The 26,048-nt window shown below is 28.9% G+C and overlaps 1 protein-coding gene across 1 annotated transcript in view; it reads right to left on the bottom strand.

Annotated features, from left to right (window-relative positions):
- Window positions 1-2,027: 2,027 nt before the first annotated feature.
- Window positions 2,028-26,048, bottom strand: part of Gmap (Golgi microtubule-associated protein) — a 62,005-nt gene continuing 37,984 nt past the window's right edge. The window contains exons 3-7 of the mRNA XM_065507981.1: window positions 7,494-10,819; window positions 6,508-6,671; window positions 6,234-6,437; window positions 2,736-3,002; window positions 2,028-2,669 (exon numbers count right to left, since the gene is read on the bottom strand). Of these exons, the coding sequence (XP_065364053.1) occupies window positions 2,356-2,669; window positions 2,736-3,002; window positions 6,234-6,437; window positions 6,508-6,671; window positions 7,494-10,819 (4,275 nt within the window). The 3' untranslated portion in view covers window positions 2,028-2,355. The remainder of the gene's footprint in view (window positions 2,670-2,735; window positions 3,003-6,233; window positions 6,438-6,507; window positions 6,672-7,493; window positions 10,820-26,048) is intronic.

Here is a 26,048-nt window from a genome sequence, read left to right as displayed (position 1 = left end):
ACCTTCTATACAATTATGTTCTCCTAATAATTCACTTTTTTCCATTTTTTTATTCAATTTCCTGAAAATCGACAGATTTTTAATGTATAACTTTGAATCATCATATTATCATATCTAGATGATATTTCTCGTTCAAATTTGGCAGCCAGATAAATATGGTTATTGGCTACATATATTTCATATTTAAGAATTGCCACGCCCCTTGGGTTCTTAAATTTTTAATGATATATGTAAAAGGTCTTATTTTCAAAATGTAGGCGTGTCAGTGGGCGTTAGAACTGTACTTGATGGTATATCCCTTTTGCCTAGCAAAATAGTGATACAAATTTCGTATCAATATCTCAAGCAGTTTTCGAGATATTAAGCTTTAAAAAATAATATAACAAAACACTTTAATATTTAACGCCATGAAGGGGTTATCTTTGAGACACCTTATCTTCTTTCCCTGTAAAGCTACCTTCTTAAAATTTGACACACATAAACATTGAACTCGCCTACAGATATATTGCTTTTATTTACAACCATGTCCCGTACAAGCTGAGTGTTTTAATTATTTACATAAAAACACTTATATTTATATAGTAGGCGTGGCAGTGGGCGGTAAAACTAATATATATCTTGTAGTACTATTCTCCAGCTAAAATATGACACTAATTTCATATTATTAGCTCAAGTAGTTTACGAGATATTAAGCTTTGAAACTTATTGAAAACCAACAATCCACCTTCTATACAATTATGTTCTCCTAATAATTCACTTTTTTTTAATTTTAAAAAATTTTCAGAAAATCCACTGATTTTTAATGTATAACTTTGAATCGTCATATTTTTATATCTAGATGATCTATCTCGTTCAAATTTGGCAGCCAGCTAAATATTGATCTTGGCTTCATATATTTTATATTTAAGAATTGCCACGCCCCTTGGGCGCTAAGATTTTTAATGATATATGCAAAAGGTCTTATTTTCAAAAAGTAGGCGTGTCAGTGGGCGTTAGAACTGTAATTGGTCGTATACCCCTTTTTCCTAGCAAAATACTGATACAAATTTCGTATCAATATCTCAAGTAGTTTTCGAGATATAAAGCTTTGAAAAATATTAACACAATAAAACACTTCAATATTTAACGCCATGAATGCTTTAACTTTAAGACTCCATATTTTCTTTCCTCGATAAGCTTCATTCTTAAAATTTGACACACAAATAAACATGGAACTCGGCTACAGATATATCGATTTCATTAACAACCATGCCCAGTAAAGGCCGAGTGTTTGGATTATTTACATAAAAATGCTTATATTTGTATAGTAGGCGTGGCAGTGGGCGGTAAAACTAAAATGTTACTTATTGTCCTATTTTCCAGCTAAAATATGACACTAATTTCATATTATTAGCTCAAGTAGTTTACAAGATATTAAGCTTTGAAAAATATTAAAAACAAACAATCCACTTTCTATGCATTTATGTTCTCCTAATAATTCACTTTTTTACATTTTATGCAATTTTTAGAAAATTTACGATTTTTAATTTATAACTTTGAATCATCATATTTTCGTATCTAGACGATCTTTCCCGTTCAAATTTGGCAGGCAACTAAATATGGATCTTGGCTACATATATTTTATATTTAATAAATGCCACGCCCCTTGGGGGCTTAGGTTTTTAAGGATATTTGTAAAAGTTTGTATTTTCAAAAAGTAGGCGTGTCAGTGAGCGTTAGAACTGTAATTAATGTTATAGCCCTTTTCCCTAGCAAAATACTGATACATATTTTGTATGAATATCTCAAATAGTTTTCGAGTTATTAAGTTTTGAAGAGTAATAACAACACTTTCACATATTCCATATGTTTAATGCTCTCATAGCTTGAACTTTAGGATGATGTGCCGTCCATTTGTTGATGTTATTCCTTCATTAAATTTTGCTTACCAGGAATTTATCTTGTCTACCGATCTATTATTGTCAATTCAAAAATTTTCGGCATGTAAGGGTTAGTTTCGATTTTTGTAAATAATAAACAACGATACATTTTAAAAATACTTTATATGTGTGATATTTATTTCGTTTCATATTATTTCATACCTAATATATAGTGTATCTTAATTTATTTTTTTTACTAAAATATCAAAATGACAGTTATTTACATTGGGCCACATTAAAACTACGTTAGTATTTAGTATATTGAACGGCTAAAACAATACACGACACAAAAACTCAACAATTGCACGTTTACATAAACAAAAAATATATTATTAATATTTTTTTTTACAAACAATAGGCATATTATTTAAATAAAAAAATATATATAGTAGTAGGAAATAAACAAAACTATGTACGTAAATTAATATTACAATAATCAAGAGTCACTTAGAATATCTTTTAAAATAGAACTGGAATTACGCGAAGGAGCAAAATCGTCTAACACTGTAGAGTTGAGTAATAAGGGTTGAATGGGAACGGGGGCAGCATAATTTGAGGAACCGCTGGCTGCCGCCGAAGGATTAATAACACTTGACGAACGTCTGGAGGCAGGAGATGACGCAGTGGCGGCTGTAGGTGTATGGGTTATATTTAATAAATTAGGCATTTGTGATTGTTGTGGTTTGGGTTGAGATTCTTGCTCGAGGAAATCCACAAAGGCTTGTACCAAGTTGTCTTTCGAATGAGAACCTGCAAATGAAATAAAATTTATCATTTTTTAATATTATATTAAACAAATAAACATGTTGTATTTACCTGGCGATCCTCCACCACCTCCCAGTAAGGAACCCAACCAACCTCCTTGCTGTTTATTAAGGCCAACTTTATCGGTTTCGTTTTGATTGAAATCCAACACTGATGAAATCATTCTTAAAATCTGTTGTTTATCATTTGGATTGCCACTGACCACATAACCAATTAGTAAACTTTTAATAAGTGTCTTTTCGATTTTATCCGTTTGACTGGATTCCGTGGATGAAAGTTTCTTATCCAAGTCCATATTAAGTTGTTTCAAAGATTCCACTATATTAAAAAAAACAAATAAAATACAAAATATTAGTATTTGTATAAAACATTTTAAAATAAAATTAAAACACTGTAATGGGGATTTTAACACAACAACACTTTTTTCACTTTTGGCACATGCACTGGAATTATCTTGCGATTATTAATAAATTGTGGCTATATCTTTTAGCTGGTTGTAAGTATGACATAAGTACTGGTTAGTAATTCAGAATAATGCTTAAGCAGACATATTCAACACCAGTACCTAATGTAATACTCTACCAGACAAAAGTATTTTGTTTTTATTATTTTCATTTTAATTTCCCTAACAAAGTTGCTTTTAATTATTAATATGAAAAAATTAAACTAAAAAAAATCATGCTAAAATATATATATATTTTTTTATTTAAAAAGAAAAACAAAAGGACAACACAATTTATAGTTAAAAAAAAAACAAAATTAAATTGGAAAAAACAGACAAAAAAAATTATAAATTTAATGAAGTTTAAGATGCAATGTCAAATAATCTCCACATGCAACGTGATTTCAAAATGTTTAAATCATCACATTACATAATGAGATTGTTTGAAAACTTGCATAGAGTTTGTTTGGTTTGGTTCTTTTCTTTTTTTTTTGTTTTGTAATTGTATTGCTTGTAGAGATAGTAAAACTGTAACTAAAAAAAATTAAAAATTTCAAACAATTTTTATTAATGAATGAATTAGTAATAGTGATTAGTAATAAGATGTAGTCTAACAAAAATACATATATGTACATAAGTGAGAGGTGTTAGTTAGGTTATAAAAAGTGAATTATAGCAGATAAGGGTGTAATAAAAAGTATAGATTTTTTTTAAATAATTTGAGTTAAAAAGTAAAACCCCCATTTTCCAGAAAAATACTTAAAATGATTTACTGTTTATTTATAAATAAAGCCCTTTGCAATTATTTTCTTAGTAAACTATTAAAAAACAATTAATTTAAATGTTTAACAATAACAATGCCAACATTATAAAGAATTGATAAGGTGTAAAAATCGGGAGAAAAACTGTTAGATTTGAATATACTTCTTAGTGTACAAATGTGCTAAGTCAGCTTTTTAAGATAATTCTAAATTGTTTACAGAATGATAGAAAAGGTAACACATTAGAGTACTATATTCAGCTGTGCCGAATCTTGAATGATATTCACCAAAGCTACATTAAAATAAATATTGAAAAAAAGTTTTGTGAAAAAAAAAATTGAGAACAATTTGGTGAAGAAATATTTTGTTAACAAATTTACATAAAAATCGAGGTAGTCATCGAGAAATATAGCAGGAAAGTTGATTACAGCATACAGACGGACATGGCTATATGACACCGCTATCTATAACGTGTATCAACCAAAATCGGGATACAAAATTCTTTAAAAATACTTAGTTTAGTTTGCTATTAGAAGGTCATAATGGTACTTTTAATTCCTCTGATACAGGTTTCTGTCTATCACTCCTTCCTAGCCAAATTTAGATAAATGTCATTACAGTAAAAACGCAGAGAAATGAAAAATCCATAATAGAAAATAGTTAAACAGCTCAAATTGTCTAGAATTGTTACCAATTTCAATCTGGTCAATGGCCATAAGCCACAGTGGCCAAAACCACCAAACATTTTCATCTAAACGATGCGCACCGTATCCTAACCATATGTGTCAAGATGACGTAGGTGAATCACTAACATGAGGAGACCAGGATACCTAATAACACATATTGGTTGATAACTTATTAACTAAAAGAGTGTCCAACTTAAATGTTTTTACAAATATACTTTACTTAATATACCAAAATGTGTTATCATAAACTAAGAGTGTTCATTTTCATAAATTGTACAAATATAGAAGGGGGTTCAGTCAACAACAAAAATTTTATTTAAATTTAAAATTTTTTGGATTTTTGAGACTTTGAACTTTGTGAAATTTTTAATACGTCCCATTTTTTTTGGACCGGAAAGGGTTAAAGTCTATGATTTGACAAACACTTGTAATACATCGAAGATGGTAAATCCGAATACTGTCCGTTTTTGAGTTGGATCATCTCTAATGAAAAATGTGATAAATACCAAAATGGGACATATAAGTCGACTATGATTATTTTACATTAAATTATAACAAAAAATAAACAAATTTAAAAGAATAGATTTTAAAATAAAAATGTTACGTATTGTTTTTTTAATTTTAAGATTCCCTTCATTAAAATGGAGTTTGACAACGAGCGAGTTTTTACTCAAAAGCTAAAAAAACATTCAAAATTGTTTTCGTTTACGAATGCCAGAATTAGCCCCCAGTACTAAAGTATCGAAAATTTTGAAGAGGTATAATATGTTTGCTTCTTTTTCAGAACTTTCTGAAGCTCCTCGAAGGCCTTTAAAGTTGACATTCTGCATAATCCCGATTGAAATCCTAACGGTGTCAGATTTTTAAATTTTAAATCAAGGAGCGTGATCAAGAACAGTTTTATATACTAATTACTTATAATATGGAAGGGTTAAGAAATAGAAAATTAGTTTAAAGAGTTTAAAATTAGTAAAAAAGAAAAGTTATTAAAAATCTACATTTAAATAAAATTAAAAAACCATAAACATGTATATAAAATAAAATTAAAATAATAATAATAATTAAAATAAACAAAAAAAAAATTTGCAACTTTAGCTATAACTAATTAATTTTTTTTTTTTTTTTTTTGATAATGAAAACATATTTTTTTGGTAACAATTTTGCGGTTTTTATATATGGTGTTATAAATCAATTCGAAAAAATTGATACCAACTGAAATTCCGAGGGTAACAAATGAAATAAATCCCAGAATTACCAGCTGATATTTATTTTTAAGAATTACAAATAAGATGAGACATTTTTTTGGTTCGGTTTGATTTTTTTTGATAAAAATTTTAAACAAGTAAGTGGTGTTGGTGGTGGTGGTACAAGTAATTAGCAATAAATAAAGGTATTAAGGTGTAGTATTTTACATGATTCAGATAATATTTTTTTTAACTTTTTTTTAATTTTGTTTATAATTGTAATAATTTGTAACAAGTACCTACTACACTTTAAAATTAAAAATAAAACAATGTTAGTTAGTGATTTCCTTGAATTACCTTGCCACAATAAGATTTTGATTAGTTAGTGAACAATATGACATAATGTAGAATTATTTACATTTTGGATTTTAAATCAATGCAGTAATTTACATTTATTTTAATTAAAATTCACTTACCCTCCTCCCTTAAGACATTTATGGTTTGTTGACTGGCCTCCAGTTGATCGGAGAGTCTGGAGGCAGCATTTAGACCCTGATTGGCATCAGATAATTGTTGCTGTAATTGTTGAATTTCCAATTGTAATTGTAATGCCTTGTCCATATGTTGTTGCAGTTCTTTGCGTATACGCTGGGTGGCCAATTTAATGTCATTTTCTTTGTCTAACACAAAAAATAAAATGAATTAATTTAATCTAATCTTTTATATATAATCAATCAATAAAAGACTTACCATTTTGAAACTGTTCTAAAGCACATTGTAGATTTGTTAAAGCCGCTTGATTTTTCGATTCACGATCTTCGGCCACTGTTAGTTTATTGACTAATTCATCACGTTGCTGCACTACCACGGCATATTGGGCCTGTAATGTTTCGGCATGTTGATTGGCCCGTATGCTGTGGACAAATAGATATAATATTTAAATCAGCATCATATTTTATTATTTCAAACTAACTTTAAGCCATAAAAACATATTTACAAAAATATAAAATAAAAAAACACCTTAAAAATTGAAATTAGTTCCACAATTGTATTTTTTTTTCTATTGTGCGATAAGATTTTATTTTATTTCAGTTTTGTTTTCTTTTGTGTGAAATAACTGCATTAAATGTAGAATAATTTTGTTTCAACACCTTTACAAAAGAAACTGAAATAAATTATGGCCGCCAATATGGCGTCATTATTTAAACAAAATTGTTTTTTTATAGTCTTTGTGTTGTATGCAACTCTGTTATTTATTTCGTTACTATTTGCTTTAATTTAAGTATTTTCAGTAATTAGATGATAATATTTCTATTATTTTCTTTGGAAATGTATTATTTTTTGTTTGTTTGTTCGCTCGTTAAATTCGTTTCAATTTTGTAAAGTTTGTACAGGTGTTTTGTATTTGTCATTAATATATAATTTTGTTTCTTTGTCTGAGTTATGGTTAATTAACTTGGCATACTGATAAGTAAAAATTAAGTTAGAATATGTTGTCAACTTCAAATCGGTAGCAAAACTTGATGGGCGGAACTAAATTGAGAAACTATGGAATTTAAACTATTTATATCAAGAAATTATTGATATCAAATACAAAAAAGTTTCGTAATCAGTTCCTTACCCCATTTCCGTACTTGTCGGAATTAATAAAAAACAATCATTGTATTGAAATTTGTTGGTGTTAATTTCATTTTGGCCGTATATATACCGAATCGTATATACCAATATTCACTCACCTCGCCGATGTATAAGCATTACTGGACTTATTCACCTCATCTTCGAGAGCCATCATCTTAGCCTTAGTCTCTTCGAATTCCTTTTGCAGTTCTACCATTTCTTGTGTATGCATATCTTCACTTTCCAAAAGATGTGCACGTAAACGTTCCAAGTCTTTGCGCAGCGTAGCATTCTGTTCCATAACATCGGCCTTTTCCTGTTGAACCAATTTCTGATTGGTCTGTTCGGTCAGAAGGTTGGTCGTTAAGATATCCGATTTTTCTTTAAGGAAATTTATTTGATCTTGTAGTTTTTCCTGTTGTTTCTGCAGCTCAGCTATCGATGACTCTAAGGAAGGACACTTTTCGCAGGGTTTATCGGCCGCTTGCTGCTGTTGTTGCACTAATGGTGTTAGTCGCTGAATTTCCTTATAATACTGCATATTTTCGGCGTGTTTCTGTTGCAGAGCTTTAATCATTTCTTGTTTTTCGTATGTTAAAGCTTCTAGGGAGTTTTGCAGATCTGCGGTGGAGAGTAGTTGTGCCTCTAGTTCAGCAATACGACCTAAATGTTGGACATTTTCTTTATTGTTGCCAGCATCTGTTAAAGCAGCATCTTTTAGTGTGTGTAGTTCGTTTTCTAAAGCTTTGAGTTTATCTTGTAATGAAGAATTTTCGGCTTGTAGGTGCTCCAATTGAGCAGGTTCAATTTTATCTGCCAATATCTTGTCCAAGTCTTGTTGCAAGTGTTCTTGTTTTTCCTTGTGTTCTTTGATCTCCTTTAAAAGCTCTTCAATTTTTTGTTGTTTTTCTGTTAATTGCTCTTCCAAGACTAATTTACTGTCCACCAAACCTTCAGCCTCTTGTAAGTAGCTTTGTAATGTTTTCACCTCCTGTTTTAGGCTTTCAGCTACAATGTCCTTAGCCATTAGCTCTTGTTTGCATTGCTCTAACTGTAGGTTGGTTTCCTTTAAATTGTCCTGTAACTTTTCATGTGTAGTTTGAAGACTCTCTAAAGATATCACCTTTTCCTTTAATTGTTCTCCCAAAAGCTGTTGTTCTCTCATCAATTTCTCTGATTCCTCTCTCTTTTGTATGGCCTCCAAGAGTTGATCTTTTTGTTTTTGCAGGGCAGCCACTAGATCAGCATGATCCTTGGCCAAAGTGCTTAACTGTTTCTCTAAACTTTCACATTTCTCTTGGTATATTCTTAAAGCTTGAGTGTCTTCTTGTTGTTCTTCATTGCTGGTATTGACATCATTCATTTTAAGTAGTAAATTACATTTTTCTAATTCCAATGTTTCCACTTGCAGATTTAAATCTTTTTCTTTTATGTTTAATGCCTCACACTGTTGTTGAGATGTTCTCAATTTCTCATTTATTGATTGATTTTCCTTCTCCAATTCTTCGATTTTCTCATTCAGTTCTATGTACTCTTGCTCCAAGGTACGATTGAGATTATTACACTCTTCCAATTGTGATTCCAACTGTACAATATTCTCTTCGTTATTTTCGGATATTGTTTCCAATTTGTTGCGCTTGTAGTTTTCTAATTCATTCAACAATATTTCATTGTTTTTCATTAGTTCATCGCATTGCAAAATATACTGGGAGATGTCAGCCTCTAACGTTTTCTTTTCATGGTCCCACACTAATTTGCTGTCTTGCAATTCCATCACTTCCGACGACACATGGGTCAATTCTCTTTCAGTAGTTTCTAGTTTGTGAAGTTTATCTCTTAAATGTCTATATAATTTATCTATGTCCTCATGATTCATTTCTTTAACATCTTGTGTGGTGAACACTTTGAAAAGGGATTTAAACTTTTCCAAAGAAAAGCCCTCCTCATCATCTTCCTCGTCCAAATCGGTAATACATTGTTTCTCATCGGCTATGGCGCGTGAAAAGTTAGCATCGGTAAGCCTGTCTAATTCGGATTTCAAGTGTTCATTTTCCTCATTTAAAGTTTTAAGTTTTTGCTCCAATTCATTGCTGTTGTTCAGAGTCTCAGTTTCACATTCGGCATTTAGTTGTAGTTGCTGATTTTGGTAGGTGAGATTTTGTATCTTTTGCTCCAGCTCATTGATTCTTTGCTGTGTAGTTTTTTGTGCCAGCAATTCGATTTGTAAAGCTTCTTTTTCCTGCTCTGACATGAGTAAACGTTGCTCTAATTCCAGAGAGTTTTTAAGCGTTTCTTTCATGTTTTCAATCTCTTGGGCAATTTTGAGTTTTTCCTCCGCTAAAGCTTTTAGCTGCTCTTGTGCTATAATTGCATCAGCTGCTTTATCTTTAAGATCGTTAATCTTGAATTGTTGATCTTCGAGATCAATTAGAGTCATACGCAGCTTTTCGGCCAGCTCATCATTTTCCGTTTGTAAAGATTTAACTGAGTCTTTGAGAACATTGATCGAAAGATCTTTCTCCATTTCACGATCTTGTAATTTCAACGAAAGACTGCCATTTTCCAAAGTCAATTCCGAGACTCGATTTTCTAGTTGCACTATTTTATCCTTAAGCTCTTCTTTGGTGGGTGGTGTAGCCGGCCCAGAAGATGTGGCATCTTGTTCTCTTACAACAATAAATTCATCTTCACTTTGTTTGCTGGTGGAACTAGTGGATGATTCGGAAGTCTTTTTACTTTTTGTTATTTTCAACTCTTCCAGTTCCTTTGAAAGCATATCCAATTTTTGATTAAGATCTACTTTTTCTTGCTCATTTTCTATGGTCAGCTCTTTAATTCTTTGTAGCAGTTCATTGTTATCTAAAGATCTCTTTTCTAATAAACCTTGCAAATCAGCCATTTTTTCCAAAGACCGTTTCATTTCTTGATCCATTGCTCCCAGCTTTTGTTTAATGTCCTTGTTCTCTTGCTTAGTTGTTTGATGTTCCTGTTCCAACTGCTCTGCTTTCTTTTTGTATTTTGCAATTTCTACTTCAAAGTCATTAAACTTTAGCTTTTCAGTACTTTTCAAGGCTTCATTATACTTAGACACCTTCGCAAGTTTTTCTTGCAGGTCTGTCTTAAGCTCTAACATATTTTGCATGGCCAAATTATGTTGAGTGTCCAATTCCTCCAAGGAATTATTTAATTGCTTATTTTCCTCCTCTAGCTGCTGTATACGCTTTTGCAATTCCGCATTTTGTGACGACGAGCCAGCACCCAAACGTTGAATTTTCATCTTTGAGGCTTTGGCCGAAGCTCCCAGGGGAATTTCCTCCAAGGTGATGTTGACCATTTCATTTCCATTACCACTGGAGGTCTCGGAACTGTGATCATTTTCCGTTTTATTATTATCTGGTTCCCAGCACCAACTGTCTTCCAAATTTGACACATTGTTGTCGGTAGGCTAAAAGTAGATAAAAATTAAAAGAAAAATATTAATAAAAAATCATCTTAAACATTTATTATATGAGACATGTTTTTTCATAAATTACAAACTATATTTAAAATGAGTTTATTTATTACTTTGACTAATAAAAGTTTTGAACAAAAAAAAAAAACAAAAAAAAACTAAACCTAAAACAAATTCAATTTTGTTTTATATTTATTGTAAAACGTGCAACAGCCATTAAACTTTTTATTTTGTAATTCAATATGAAATCAATGCAAAGACAGGCTTCAACAAGTGTGAAATATTTTCAACAATAATTTGCTGTTTCTAGGGAATCGTTTTAAAAAGAATGTCAGATTGTTTATACCCACAGATATGTGATAATTTGGTTACAAACCAATATTTCTTGAAACGAACCATTTAGGCCTCTCATATTACGCTTATTTACTTTTTTAATTTTCTTCTCTAAGGTTTTTAACGTAAATAATTTATTAGTGGTTAAAATTTTAACAATTAGCACTTGAATTTTAATATATTAAATTTGACTTGTTAAAAATAAAACAGCCCATCATTCATCATGTTACATAGACTTGAGAATTGTTATACTTAAAGAAAAAACTTGTTATTCTTTTTGCACTCTTATAAGAATTGAGTTTTGCCTGATTTTATACCCTTCACCAGAAGTGGCAAGATATTTTTCCATTTCACGAGCTTATAATTTCAAGCCATATAGTTTGTCATTCCGTTTGTAATTTCAATATTTTTCATTTGCGACACCATAAATATTATATATTCTGGATCGTTATAGATAGCGGAGTCGATATAACCATGTCCGTCTGCATGTTGAAATCAAGTTTCCGTAGCCCCCCAATAATTTAGTTACATGATTCATACATCAACATACCCGCTATATTCCCGGTTCGGTTAATATTTAAAATCGAGAAAATCGGCCAACAAAAGGCTGAGATAGAAGCAAAAAACACAACTACCTCGATTTTTACCTACTTTTGAACTATATTTGGATTACTAATTCATTAATATAGACAATATGGATATCTAATGATAGATATTTCAAAGAACTGTCCAACCGTTAAATACCATAGTAATTCGGACCTACAATCGGGAAAAATATTTTTAACATGATTTTTTTTCTGAAAAAAAAATTTTTATTACAATTTTTTTGCTATAGTATTTTTATCAACCATATTTTTTTCATAATAACATTTTTCAAACAAAAACTTTTTTTCAAAAAAATATTTTCAATCTTTATCTTAAAGTGTATGCGGCACAGAAATGGGAAAAACTCAATCTAAAATAACAGTGTGTAATGGAAAATTTTATTTCCATTTTATCAGAACTCCTTATTTTGTACATTACCTACTTGCATATATAGATTCGAAAATGGTATACAATTGTTATGTGAAAATAAAGCTTTCAGCAGCTCTTACTTTCTCTAAAACATAGTGGCCCATAATCACAGTCAAACACTAAAGTCGGTTCTTTTTAGAAACAACTTTAAAATAAAAACCTGCTTTTAATTATTTTGCAACTATAGTCAAAATTAAAGTGTGTTTTAAATCAAACCGACTTTAACTGGGTGCCACCTCAGATGTAGAAAATGTTTTCATACAATATAAAAAAAAATATAGACAAGTGGCACCGCTGAACAGCTGACATGAAAATAAAAAAAAGCAAATTGTGGTGGAAAAATGGAAGAAAAATAAGATTAATATCATAATTAGGATATTTTGGTTCTAATTTTATTGATAACTGTTCAATAATTGCAAAATCTCTGCCAATATCGTGTAACATAAACATTTTTAACTTTTTGTCGAACTTTTTCACTTGGTGAAGAACAGCTGATGCTGTTGTTAAATGAGTTAAAAACAGCTTCAGCTGGTTTTATATTTACAATCGATTTTCACGTCAAAAGTATATTTTATCTTGTCTATGGTAGAACTAAAGTCCACTCTTAAGTAAAGACGACTTTATTTCTCTTAAAATATACTTTATTTCTGACTATGGTTATGGGTCAGTATTTACTTAATCCTACCACGGCGATGTTGTCAAAACTCCAACTGTCAAACTCCACAATATAAAATATATGAATTCGCCCGAATTTGCCTGAATTCGCCACAAATTTAAAATTTATTAAAACACTTGAAACACATAATCTTATAATCTTTAAATAAAGTAGGGAATTTCCAGTTGGTTTTGAGCTCACTCTAAACGCTCAATTTAAGTTTATTTAAAGAAATGGGTTTTTACTGTGTTGAGTATTGAGACAAAACCAAATGCCACAAAAACAAAACACAAACTGTGTGGTTTCAAAACATTTGTGCTGCAAATTATTAATGAATAATATTAAAAATAATATGTAATCGTAAAAACAAAGTTGTGGTTTGAGCAAAAAAAAAATATATCTTTGTTTTATAATTAAGTCGTTAAAAAGTATATATTCTTTAATATTTAATACTTTATAATAAATTTCAAAAATATTAAATATCTATTAAATCTATTGTTTGCAACAATGTCTATATTTAATGGATGGAGGGTTTTATTTTGATATTGTATATAAAAAATTTTGTTACATATGTTTAGTATAGAGCTGTAAATAAAATGACAATTTTTGATTTAAATCTTTATCTAAGTAATTTCCCAGTAGCTGGGGAGACAGTAATCGTAGAAGTGATCTTAATTACTTGATTGCAGAATAGTTCTACAGTTAAACTTTCGAAAAGGGATTTTAACATTTCCAAAGAAAAGCACTCCTCATCATCATTGTATTCAAACATATTTATTCAATATTTAAAATTGAAAATAAAAAGTGACGTTTAAGTAAAATGTATGCTGTTTATTGTATGTGGTTAATATTTAAAACCACTTTTACGTACCTAAATATTTGTATGGGATACTAATGGAATCATATTTGGGTTATTTGTTTTTCTTCTTCATGTTATTGTTTATGTATAAATTTATTTATGTAGCCAGTCAGCCGTCCTCATATGACATTATTCTGCACAATGGCCTATGACGAACTAAATTCTCAATGGTCATCCATTAGGTTAGTTAGTTTATTAGTTGTTTTTTGTCGATTTGTGTTTAATTTTTGTATTTCTTTAATCATTATGTTGTGTTTATGTTTGGATGCTTGAATGGTTTTCGTTAAACACTCATAGTCAGAAATTAAAAACTGTTAACAGAATTTGAAATGTATGTTGAATGTATGTTTATTGTATTTGTTGGTTATTATGTTTGTGACATTAGTTAAGTGCAACAAAAATATGCTTTGACACGCATGCTGCCTGCTCAAGTTGCAGCCGTTTTAATTTGTGTGTGTTTCTTTTGAAAGCATCTCGTCTACAAATCATTATAAGTGTTTGAATATTTATGGTTGAAAACTGTCTGTAGCTACGAGAGTATATGGTTGGTTCCATGTTAAGTTTTAAATAACTGTATAAAGACGTTAAGCGTTAAGTGCAATAATGTTAATGTGTAGCGAATTGTTTATACAAACGTTTGTTTTGAAACAAAAAAAATGCTAAACACACATTTTCGATGGCACTACTCAACATATTTTAGATTTATTTCAGATAATTTTAAGAAACTGATTACAAAGCGAAGGAAAATCGAATCTTTAAATAGTTTTTGAAATTTGCAGGAAATATAATGTAGAATTTGATAAAGATTTTAAAATTTAGATTTTCCAGCATAAACGTTTGGCTATTCCGTTAAGTATATGTTTACACTAATTACCCTTTAGATTACTTAAGGATTGTAAAGTGACAATCGACTCAACATAGCTTATATGAGATATATAAAGTAATCAACTGACTTATCTTTAAATTACAAAGGCAACTTAAGTATCAGTCTTAGAGTGGGTCTATTTAGCAATCGATTTTTTCAAATATAACCTTAAATATTTAAAAAAAAAAAAATAAATCTGCTTATTTTTTTATTACCTTTAAAACAAAAGTTGAGAAAAAGTCAATTTTTAGAATTTTTCTGAAATTTGGACGCCTCGAAAATGATTTTTTTTATATGTCTGTCATACTGGACATTTTTTTCTCATGCCAAAAGCTATCGAAAAATCGATGGCACAATATCAAAAAATGTTGGCCCTACAAATCGTCCCAACCTGTTCCAGCATAAAATAAAGTTGTTGTAGGGTATACAATTGTAATGTTATCATTAACCCTCTAACTGGCAAGACCGCCTTTAGGCGGGGTATGTTAAATGTATGTAATGCTGCTTTATTTGCTTATTTTCCCCGTTATAACGGTAAATATGTGTAAAGAGACAAACAATTTACTTATTGTGATAAACACGAACGTGCATTTGTCTTTAGTTTTTTTTAAATCAACGATTTTTCTTTTTTTTTCAAACAATAACCTGGTATATTTTTTTCGCTCAAAATAAAATTGGCCGGTTAGAGGGTTAAGGTTCTATATAAAAATTTTAATATTTTTTAATTTAAATTTTTAAGCCTAAACATCTTTGCTTTTTCATTAACATTTATATGGAAAAATACTTTTAAAATAATTATATTCACATAATTATTAACAAAATAGTGTTGATAATGACTCAACAAATATTTAACGAACACGTACTTAAACAATATTTAAACCAGTATTCTAACTTAAAAGCTGTAGAAGCTTTATCTCTTAATTGTTTCACAAAGCGTTTAAAGCATCATCTAACTATAAAAAAAATTTAGAATCTATTCCAAATCCCTATAATTTCCAAAACCCAGCCCTTTTTTAAAATTTAACTTTTAATATATTTAAATTAATAAAGAGTGAGTCAGAAAAAACTTATACACACTATTCCAGCCGAAACTTATCCTTGGTCTAACAAATAATTATTGTTTTAATCACGTTAGCTTATGGGATTCTCTTTTCTAAATTATTAATTTTTAACTATTATTTCGGTCAAAATGTACCGAAATTAAATAAAACAGGAAAGGTATCCCAGGACATGTCCGATTTTAAGCGTAAATAGACCACCTCGTCCTAAATGGAAATGGAATCTTAAATTTGAGAATTTCCAGAAAGAGTATATTAATTTATAAATATCTAGTAAGGCAATATTTTAATGTTTATTGAATTTTTACAATATTTGAATAAATTTACGTATTTTTTAGAATTTTCATATTAAACCGTTTAAGTTTTATTTAACTTAATACAAATATAAATTTTTCCTGACTCACTCTTTAAATTCATTCCATTTAGTTCAACTGTCACAACACATTCTAATACATTGCAAAATATTTATAATTTGTTTGAATTGTTAATGAAAATTTTAGAAAATCATTGCCAATATTAAATACAATTCTACATATTTCTTTTAAATTATCAAACTGTTATTAAATCAATTAAAATTATTATAATTTAAAATAGCTACTAAGGAAAATTTTGTTTTAAATCATATATGGCAAAAACGTATTATAGGCATATGTATATAATTTAAATATTTCTTAACTAAAGTGTAGAAATATTTATTAGTACGATTACTATTAACAATAAAAGTGATTCCCACAATCGAGTTTCAATTAAATTAATACTGGTATTCACTTGTTAATAGTAAATTCTAGATAAAGCTTTAAGGTTTTTTGTAATAACTGGAGATTTCACTAAACAGATTCCATGAATTATTGATTCTAAATATAAGTTAGTTCTAATAATTATAGACTGTAGCGAGTTATTTTTGGAAAATTCAATTGGGAAAAACCTCATTATCTAGTAAATTTTGTATTTATTATTATAAATTATAATATTAAAACTAGTACTAAAAATTGATTTAATATTTTGTTCGAGCATTTTCTAAACAAAAAAGTTAAGTGGAACTCGCAAGCGTTTAAACATTTCCCATGTATGAGTTGCCATGCTTAAACTTGTCAATCGGGTCAGTCAATTAGATATGGCAGATTTATTTTCAAAATATTTTTATTCTGACCACTGTGCATCCCTAAATCAAGGGGAACTGACACAAAACTGGTCTCTTCGGGTGTGGGGACCGGTTCTAGTTCTGCGTTTGTGCAGATGTTTGTAACCGATCAACTTAGAATCACTTTCGCTCCAAATATAGACCTGCTTCCAAAAATCACTTTAACATACATAAATCTCTTAAAAATGTTGGTATACACAAAAAATTCCCCATAAATAACATTCATATAGACATAAATCACACGACCTAATTTTATGGTGATCGATCCATAATTGGTCTTAGCTCCCATATAAGGCCGACTTCAGATAATCACTCACGAGTATAAATTATTGATATTAAAAAAGAAAAAATGTTTTTGTTCATCTACTTGGTGTAGGGTATTTCTTACTTGTTTTAATATGGTGATGTCATAGGAGAGACTAAATTGGCACCTTAAAGGCACTCTATGACTGATTAGTGAACCTCTTTTGTTATTTTGATATTGTGATCTGGTTTCTTCGGAGGTAGGGACCGGTTCTAGTTCTAACACTTTATCTGAACGACCTCTGCCACTTTTACATGGTGATTTCATAGGAGAGACTAAATTGACACTTTTGAGGCACTCAGTGACTGGTCAGAGAATTTGTTTTGTTTTCACATAATAATACTGATCACAACATTTTATTTAAACTAATTGATTACATATATTTTTTAACAGACTTGTTTAAAATTCGTTCATAAATTGTCAACTTTTTGTCACAATTGGACAAGTAAAATGATATGTCCCCAGAACTTGTGCTTTGAAAACAATTAACACAAATTTGCCCAGGGATGTCTCATCCTCCATTATCATACAAACTTAATCGGACACAATTCTTGCCTTGAGATTCTTAGATTGATAGATTAGACCGTCAGAGACTCTGGGTGCATCTGCAGACAAGCGTAAAGCTTCGCAGATCGTATATGTTTTTTTAAATTAAAACATAAATACATTTCTAGGATTAACTCAAAGCCACCAATCATAGTAGGCGTTTTTTAAGACACTGTAATCAGAAATGTTAAAATAATAACTATAAACCTAACATTCCAAATAATTTAACTTCAAAACCTAAAAAGTCACAGTTAAACCGATCCCCAAACAAACCGATCCTCAAACAAACACAATACTCGTTCTCTTATTTCCTGATAACAATTCCCCTAAGCTTTCCTCTTAATGAAGTGTTTCCATTATTATTTGTGTATAATTCTAAGTATATTTTTTATCTATTTTGTATTATTGTTTATTTAACCGATTTTTTATCATGTTTATTTGCCAACTGACGCATGATCGATTGTCATCATCAACACAAACGTTGTCAACATTATCATCGTCATTACCGACGTTGTTGGGGTTTTTATCGCCGCTTCATTTATACTTATAAACAAATAAGCTTTTGTTATATTTGTTTTAATTTTGTATTTCAATTCCTTCCTTTAATTTTTTTTTGTTCTACTGTTATTATTCATATCTTCAAATATTCGTTAGTTTTAGGTTTTATGATGACTAATAAAAGTGGCCGTTGTTCAAATATTTGTAGGTTAAACAAGTGTTTATTTTTTTCTTGTTTGGGATGGGAGGGGAATTATTTGACTGTATCTATGGGAGTTCAGTATAGATAGTTCAAGAACTTTTTTTAAATATGTTTGTGTTATACATACTTTAAATGCATGGAACATAGGCTAAATGGATTTAGATAAAAATACAAAACTACAGTGGAAAATTTTACATTAAATATTGACAATACTAAAAGAGGGTTAGATAGGCTAAAGTTATACTAACGGAAATTATAGAAATAGGTAAATAAAAGGCAATAACAGTCTTTAGTGTGATAAGTTTAACAGTTATGTCAATAATTTTAACAAATACGTAGATATCTACGGTGTAAAATACCCAGCAGATAAGTTTACCTAAAAGGTAACTTGACATTAATTTCAATTCAATATCTACGGGTAAAAAATAACAAATATTTAACAACTAAGCACTGATATTATTGATATTAGTAGATTTTGAAAAATAAATGAATTCTTTAACTTTTAATTAAAATTTTAAAAGTAACATGTGTTATACATTTTGCCAACGTTATGATTGTTTTTCCTTTTGGAAACTTTTCTAAGAATTTTAAGTTAATTACAATTTTTATATCAAGATAATAAAGAAATTTTAAATATTTTTTATATCTCATAACACTAATATTAGCCAGAATGTTTCTAAGAATTTTAATTGTATGTACTTTTATAATATTAATTTGGTATATCACCTAACATCTACAGATAATTGTAACAAAATGCTTTCAATTTTAAAGAAAAAAATATTTGAAATATTTTTACAATGTGTAAAAATAACTTTAACAAAAACGTAAATTAATTGGATGATAGCAATAAAAAAAATATATAGTAAACACCCACCCTCATACCTATATAAATGAAATTCTTAGATAAGATAATAAAAAATAATAATAATTTATAACTAAAAAGCTAAAAAACAATAATTAAATAAAAACAAATCAAGCAAATTTATGTTTAAAAATACCTCCTTTATTTGTTTTTGTTTCAAAAAAATATTTATTTTCAACAATTCCATGTGTCTGAGTCATTACATTTTTTATAATTTACAATTAGCTATCTATTGTAAATTTGAAGTATGCTTTTACTTTTAGTAATACGTGATGAAAATCAATATTTAAACAATTTATTTATTAATAATTTTCAAATGCTGTACTTCGTAAAACCCTTTGAAATATTTAATTTGTTGTAGAGGTTAGACAAATCATATTTATAGATTTAAGTGCAGGTAATTTTTTTTTGTTAATTTATAAAAAAAAAATCTCTTTGTGTTTCTTCTTTTCATTTATTTTTTGTTTAAACACTTCATTATCTTATCTTAGTAAATTTAATAAAACAATTTTATTTTATCTACGAAATAATTGTTTATTGTAGAAAAAAATTAATTTACCGGCGGCAGGTTAATACAAAATGTTTATCAACACAACTCAACAGAAATCGAGTTTTTTGTTCAGCCCATGGGGGGGGTTTACAAATACAAGTGAATTCTCAAAGAATAAAATACAATTTGCAATACAAATGTATAATTTTAATTAAAACTGAATCAAAATGGTAGTTAAACAAAGAAAAATTTATGAAATTGTATATTCTATATAAGAATTGCGCGACATCAAGAGATTTTCGTCCATTTACTGCACAGTGGGCGCTTGCATACAATAAAAGTATATTCAGAAAAAAAATTAAACTATGGTTAAAATATGCAAAAATTTGTTATAAAAAGCAAAATATGCTGTTAATAGCGGACTATTTTGGAAATATATCTGCTATTTCTTATTGGCTGATCCGATTGACCCGACATGAGGGGTATCTGAGTTTAAGTTTGGACAACGAATTTCACAGAACTTCCAGGAGCGGCACTGTGGAGTTTCAAAGTATTACACCTCTAACATGCACAATATTTAAACTCTTGAGAATTTTTTAAAATCAAAGATAAAGCCCTCAATTAGGCCTTTGCTATTTATACGCATTTGAAAACATAAATTTCAAAATTCCACCATATCTTGGCCCGGTGTATTCACAATATCGGACACAATTTATGACCGATTTCATTAATGTTGTGGGTTTCTAACGGCCTTTCCGAATTTAACCTATTTTTTTATAGAAATTTGGAATTGAAAAGCTTCCAAAATGGAAAGCAGTATTAGATACTACACCAAAATAGAGAATTCATTTTGACTATCTATATCAAAACAATTGCTGCACTGATTTTGAAAGCAACATTAGGTACAATAGAGACTTAAAATCAAATAACAATGTTAAAAAAAAGATAAAATATTATAGTAAATACATTAAATATGTTAAAACAAAAAATTTGGTTTGAAAATCGAGGTAGTCGCAGTTTCATGCTTATTTTTAAGCCTTTTATTAGCCGATTTTAAATAGCAACCTAATCTAGACTATAGCGGATATATTGATGTATCAATCATGTATATAAGTTATTTGGGGGCTTCGAAAAGTTGATTTAAACATACATGTTTAGCCTCAATCGAGAGGCTAAACTTTCTGGGTTCGAATTTCACAGTTGGCTCGAATTTCATTTGTATGGACTCTTAATGTTGATATATATTTCACCATTTTTTCCACTATGAATAAAAATATAATTTTGTACTTTCATTTTCTTTGTATTATTTTGCTCACCACTGTACTTACAAGGATTTAACACAAAACGTGTTCACTTTATTTTCATAAATCAAACTACAAAATCATCTAACACTTGGCCACTTAGTCTCATAGCACTTTTCTTATATTTTTTTCGAGTGTATTATTAGCTAAATAGTTTTTATTATCTCATTCATTGTTACATTCAGCAACAATTAAATTGTCAAAATAATAATCTACAAGTCCCCTCCAACTCAATCTCTCTCCCTATTCATTTAACTGTCGTTACTTTTCACACACAATCAAAATATGAAAACTGAAAATAATAATAAAACAAAAGGAAGTTTAATTATTTAACAACATTTAACATGTAAGAGGTCACATGCATTATAGTCAAGTCAGTCAGTCAAAGCCAGCATTTAACAACTCAAGACAGTGGCATCAGCCAAGTCAAACACCAGTTTTTGCCATTGTGAAAATTGTATATTTAAAAAACAAATTAAATACACTTGCCAGATTATAATTGTTGCAGCAGCAAGAAAAACAACAACTAAATATTATTTAAAATATTTATCTTATGAAAAATATCATTCAGGTCAGTGTTAAAGTTTAGAAACAAAAATTTGTGTAGAGTTATTATAAAATTAAATTAACAAAGTGAGAATATGTTAAATGAAAACATTTATCACTTCACTTCAGCACACGGTCATTTAATTATGGTGTGGAAATTTAATATATTTATTTATTTTTTAATATTATATTAAGAGATTGTGTGAGGTTAGACAATTTTTGGAAGATATACATAGTATATAATAGTTATATACGAAAACTTATATCAATGAAATTAATATATCCTTATAAATTCGATATTATTAGTTTTTGTAAGGATGAGACAGACACTCCTGTAAAAATATAACATATTTAAAATTCAAAAAATATTTAAAAAAAAAATTAGAATCCCAAAAATGTAAATTATAGTAGTTTTGTCCATTAGTATCACATTTTGTCCGAAGCTTTTTCCACAATGTTTTGCTAGTAAAACTCAAGAATGTTGGTTACCGATTTGACTTTGATCCGAAGCTTTTTCCTCAAAGTTTTTCTAGTAAAACTCAAGGATTGATTGATTGATCGATAACGGTATTTAAATGATAGCGGTAATTTCGTTCGGACTTCAATTATTTCTTCCCTCCTGCTTCGTTACATTATAATACTAAAATTATAATATGACACTTTAAAAGTTTTTACCCTTCACTCTATAGTACAACTTTAACAGCCTAACTACAAAAGCCTTAAAGTCGATTTTAAGTCCATAGAGTTGACTAATATTTTAATTTTCGTAGCATAAAACAAATTTCAAATATAATTTAAAATGTTGTTTTATTATTTTAAAAAAAAGCTTTTTGTTTTGAACTTTTACGTACATTTTGGTTTTTTTATTTTTTGAAATTTCTTTTTTTTATTTACATTTATTGAAAAATATTTTCAATTATTTGAATGTATATGAAGAAAAAAGTTTTGAAGCTTTTTTTCAAATAAAACCAAAAGTTATATTTTAAAATAAAGTCGACTTTAACAAAAATTAACTTTAAAATTGCTTTCATAGTTAGGGTGTAAGATTTTAAGGTCCATTATTACAACCTGCCTTTATAGTTAAAGGTAACTTTAAGCAATATAAAAAGGTACCCTTAAAGTTAACTTTAACTATAAAGGCAAGTTGTAATAATGGCCCTAAGTGTTATAATCCTAATTTTTATTAAATAGTATTCCGTTTAATTGGATACACAACGAGTTTGTACTTTAATAACTCATTGATAGTTAGTTCTCATAGTAGACGTTATTCGTAAAAACACAATGTGATCATGAAAATGTAAGTTATTGTTCGACTACTACTAAGTAATGCAGACGGCATTTAGTAGTAATTGCAAAGTATGCTGGGGTTGCTGGGTTGTTATGCCTGAGCAATTGGCATAGAAATTATTACAGCAAACCAAAGCAAAAACATGGTAATGACTTGAACAACTTACTTTTAAATGACTACTTCATACTATTTGCATTACTTAGAAGCTGTTTGGTAATGGCTGCCATATAATCTGATATATAAGAATTATTTTCGGAAATTCAGAATTAATTCATAATATAATTCCTTCAACCTTTGAATGTTTACATTTTTGTTAATTCAAATCTAATCTAAATGGATTTAAAATATCTGTTCTTCATTTAAATTGTGTTTTCTTTAATCTTAAGTAAAGAAAAAGACTATTTGTAATAGTTGAAGTAGTAGCCTAAAAGCATGTGATGCTAATGCTCTAGCTGATCCTGTCCAAATTGCAAAAATATTACTGTTGAATTTTATAATCTTTTTAAAAGTTGAAAGAGATGAATTTGTCAAGCTCAATAAGGAATTTCTGTTGCTGCAACTCATGAAATCATTAAATATGGCGAATTATTTACGAAATGCCCAAATTTGGAAAAAATTACATCTTCAGCCAATATCTTATCTCCTGAACTCAAGAAGACGAACTCTGGATTTGTAGCACAGCTCAAAAGCTGCAGGTTCCTCTAGGAAATACAAACCTAAATCCCAGTTTCCCAGTTGAAGAAAATGAATCTACAGCTATGAATATGATGGCTATTAATACAGGAACAACTTTTATCCCTGTTACCCAGCTCAGAGCTCTACTAACATCCATCCTCTTAGAGTTATTCCATCTGAAAAAATTATTTTAACTCCCGTTTTGCTTTTGATACTTCAATTGACAATATGGAATATTATCAAAACCAAATTGAATCTTTATGTTGAAATTGTGATCCATAAGTTTTAATGTTATCAGGCGAGAACTATTGCATCATTTAAAGTTATGGTACCTCCCGAAATCGTTGACCATTTTGGCCTGATTCGTGAATATGTTTACAGAGTCAACCAAACCCACTAACTATGTTCACTTGCCCTCCCGCTCAACTAATTTTTAAAAAAAACTGATCAACAAACATGATACTCACTTAAATATTTGGTCAATTCACAGGCTCTCTTATCAAGTCATATTGTCATAATGTCCTAATATTTCACAATGGTTTGAAAATGTTGTTATTGCATTTCAAGTAAAAAATGTCCTAAAATAATACTACTCTGTATGCTATGTTTATTGTGTTATCGTAACCACCAATCATCACCTGCGCAAAACGCCTATGAGTCGGTTAAGCCGAGCCGCCAAGTCGTGAAATATTAGGACATTATTACAAAATATCAAGAAAGAGACGTTATGAATTCAACAATTATATATCAAAATGTAAATGGTATTAAATCTAAACTCTGTAACTTGTATATTGAAAGTTTTGATCTAAATCATAAAGTCCCTATTTGTAAGCGTTTGTGATAAGTACTTGCCTACAATGACATCACCAAGTTAAAATAATGAATTAAAATTCGAATGTTTAAGTAGTGAGGAGTAATTATATATTGGCATTTTAATTTATTACTTTATTGAATGTTTTCATATTTTTGGATGTTTAATTAAATACTACAAATTATAATTTATTTGATAGTGGTGTCCTTAATAAATTAGTAGGAAAATTATTTTTGGAATTATTATTATTCGTAATATTAAACAAGTAGGGCTGAGGAGTTGGAACCTCCTCTAATATATCAATTTAAAAAACGTTTTGAAAGTTTTAGAAAACTGTTAGTTCAAATTTTTTTAAAATCATATAAAATTTAATCTTTACGATCATTTGTTTAAATATAAAAAAATAAAATTCTTAGATATTGTTATTATTATTTAAAACTACATAAAAAAATATTTAAAAAACTCACCTTTTAATTTATTTATCAAATAAAACGCGGCCTTTTCGAAATTTTTTTCAATCGTGTCTTTTTGTCAATTTTGTTTACAACACAAAAATTTCTACTTTTGTTCATTTTGCTTTGTTTAGTAATTTTTTTCATTTTTCTTGCAATATATTACAAAAACAATTATGCAATTATTAAAATGAAATTTTATAGAAATTGAAAAGTATTTTTTTTTACAATTAACAGCAGCACAAGTAATTCACCTTACGCAAGGGGTTTTTTTGTAATTTTTTGTTTTTTGTTAATAATATTATATGTACTTGTGTAGTATATACAGAAAAAAGTAGTTGTAGTTATTGTTTTTTTTTTCTTCTTGTTAATTATAATTATAAATATAATAACACTAGGCAACACTTGAATATACAATAAATTCTATATTGTTTAAAATTTATAAAAAAAAAAAGTTACTTGAACTGAGCCGTTAAATTTTTTGTTGAATCAGCTTTTTTAGTGGCAAACCGTGAAACAAACAAATAAACAGACTAAAAAGCAATAATAACAACAACGACGACGACAACGTCTATAATTCCAGCACTTTTGAGACGGTGTCAAATTACCGTAAAATGAAACAAACAGAACAAATTAAATATATAAAATGTACTTATGAAAAAAACGTAATATTTGCGTAAAATTGTTTTTTTTTTAATTTTATTTGTTTGCAATTTTATATTTTTTTTCAAAACACGAGAGTTTAAAATAAGTTTATATTGTTTTTTTAGTCTAGATTAAAATGTATTAAACGCGCGTTTTGAGTTTAAAGCACGTTGTTAACGTGGGCTCTTGTGATCGACGAATGACAAAACTAACCTGTAGCTTAACTCTAGCAACCCCGCGACCAAAGCATTTTCACTTTGCTGGTGTATTGTATAAAATCATACATACACACTGTAAGTACACATCACAAAATAATACTTATTCTTCTATTATATCATCACTAATACTGTAGAGTGCAAGGCATACACATGCATGTACTCACTCTTTCTCACGTACATACATTCGAACATGTCTGTCACTCATATGCAAATGTTAGTGTTTATCATTTAGTTTGTATTAGTGCTGAACGAGTAGAATTATTACAGTTGTGGTTATAATGAGGATGATTGTGTTGATTCGTTCGTTTAAATTTGTATGACTGTGGCTCAATGTGAACGCGAAAAACTGCCACGCCGGCGATATCACTTTTGGATTGTTGATATTAGAGAGTCTAAGAACTCTAGGGACAGAAATTTAAAAGAATACATTAAATTTTTTCAACTTTTTTACTATTTTATA

Source organism: Calliphora vicina, chromosome 4, assembly GCF_958450345.1.
Source record: "Calliphora vicina chromosome 4, idCalVici1.1, whole genome shotgun sequence".
Classification (NCBI taxonomy): Eukaryota; Metazoa; Arthropoda; class Insecta; order Diptera; family Calliphoridae; genus Calliphora; species Calliphora vicina.
This window is presented reverse-complemented; position numbering and strand designations above follow the sequence as displayed.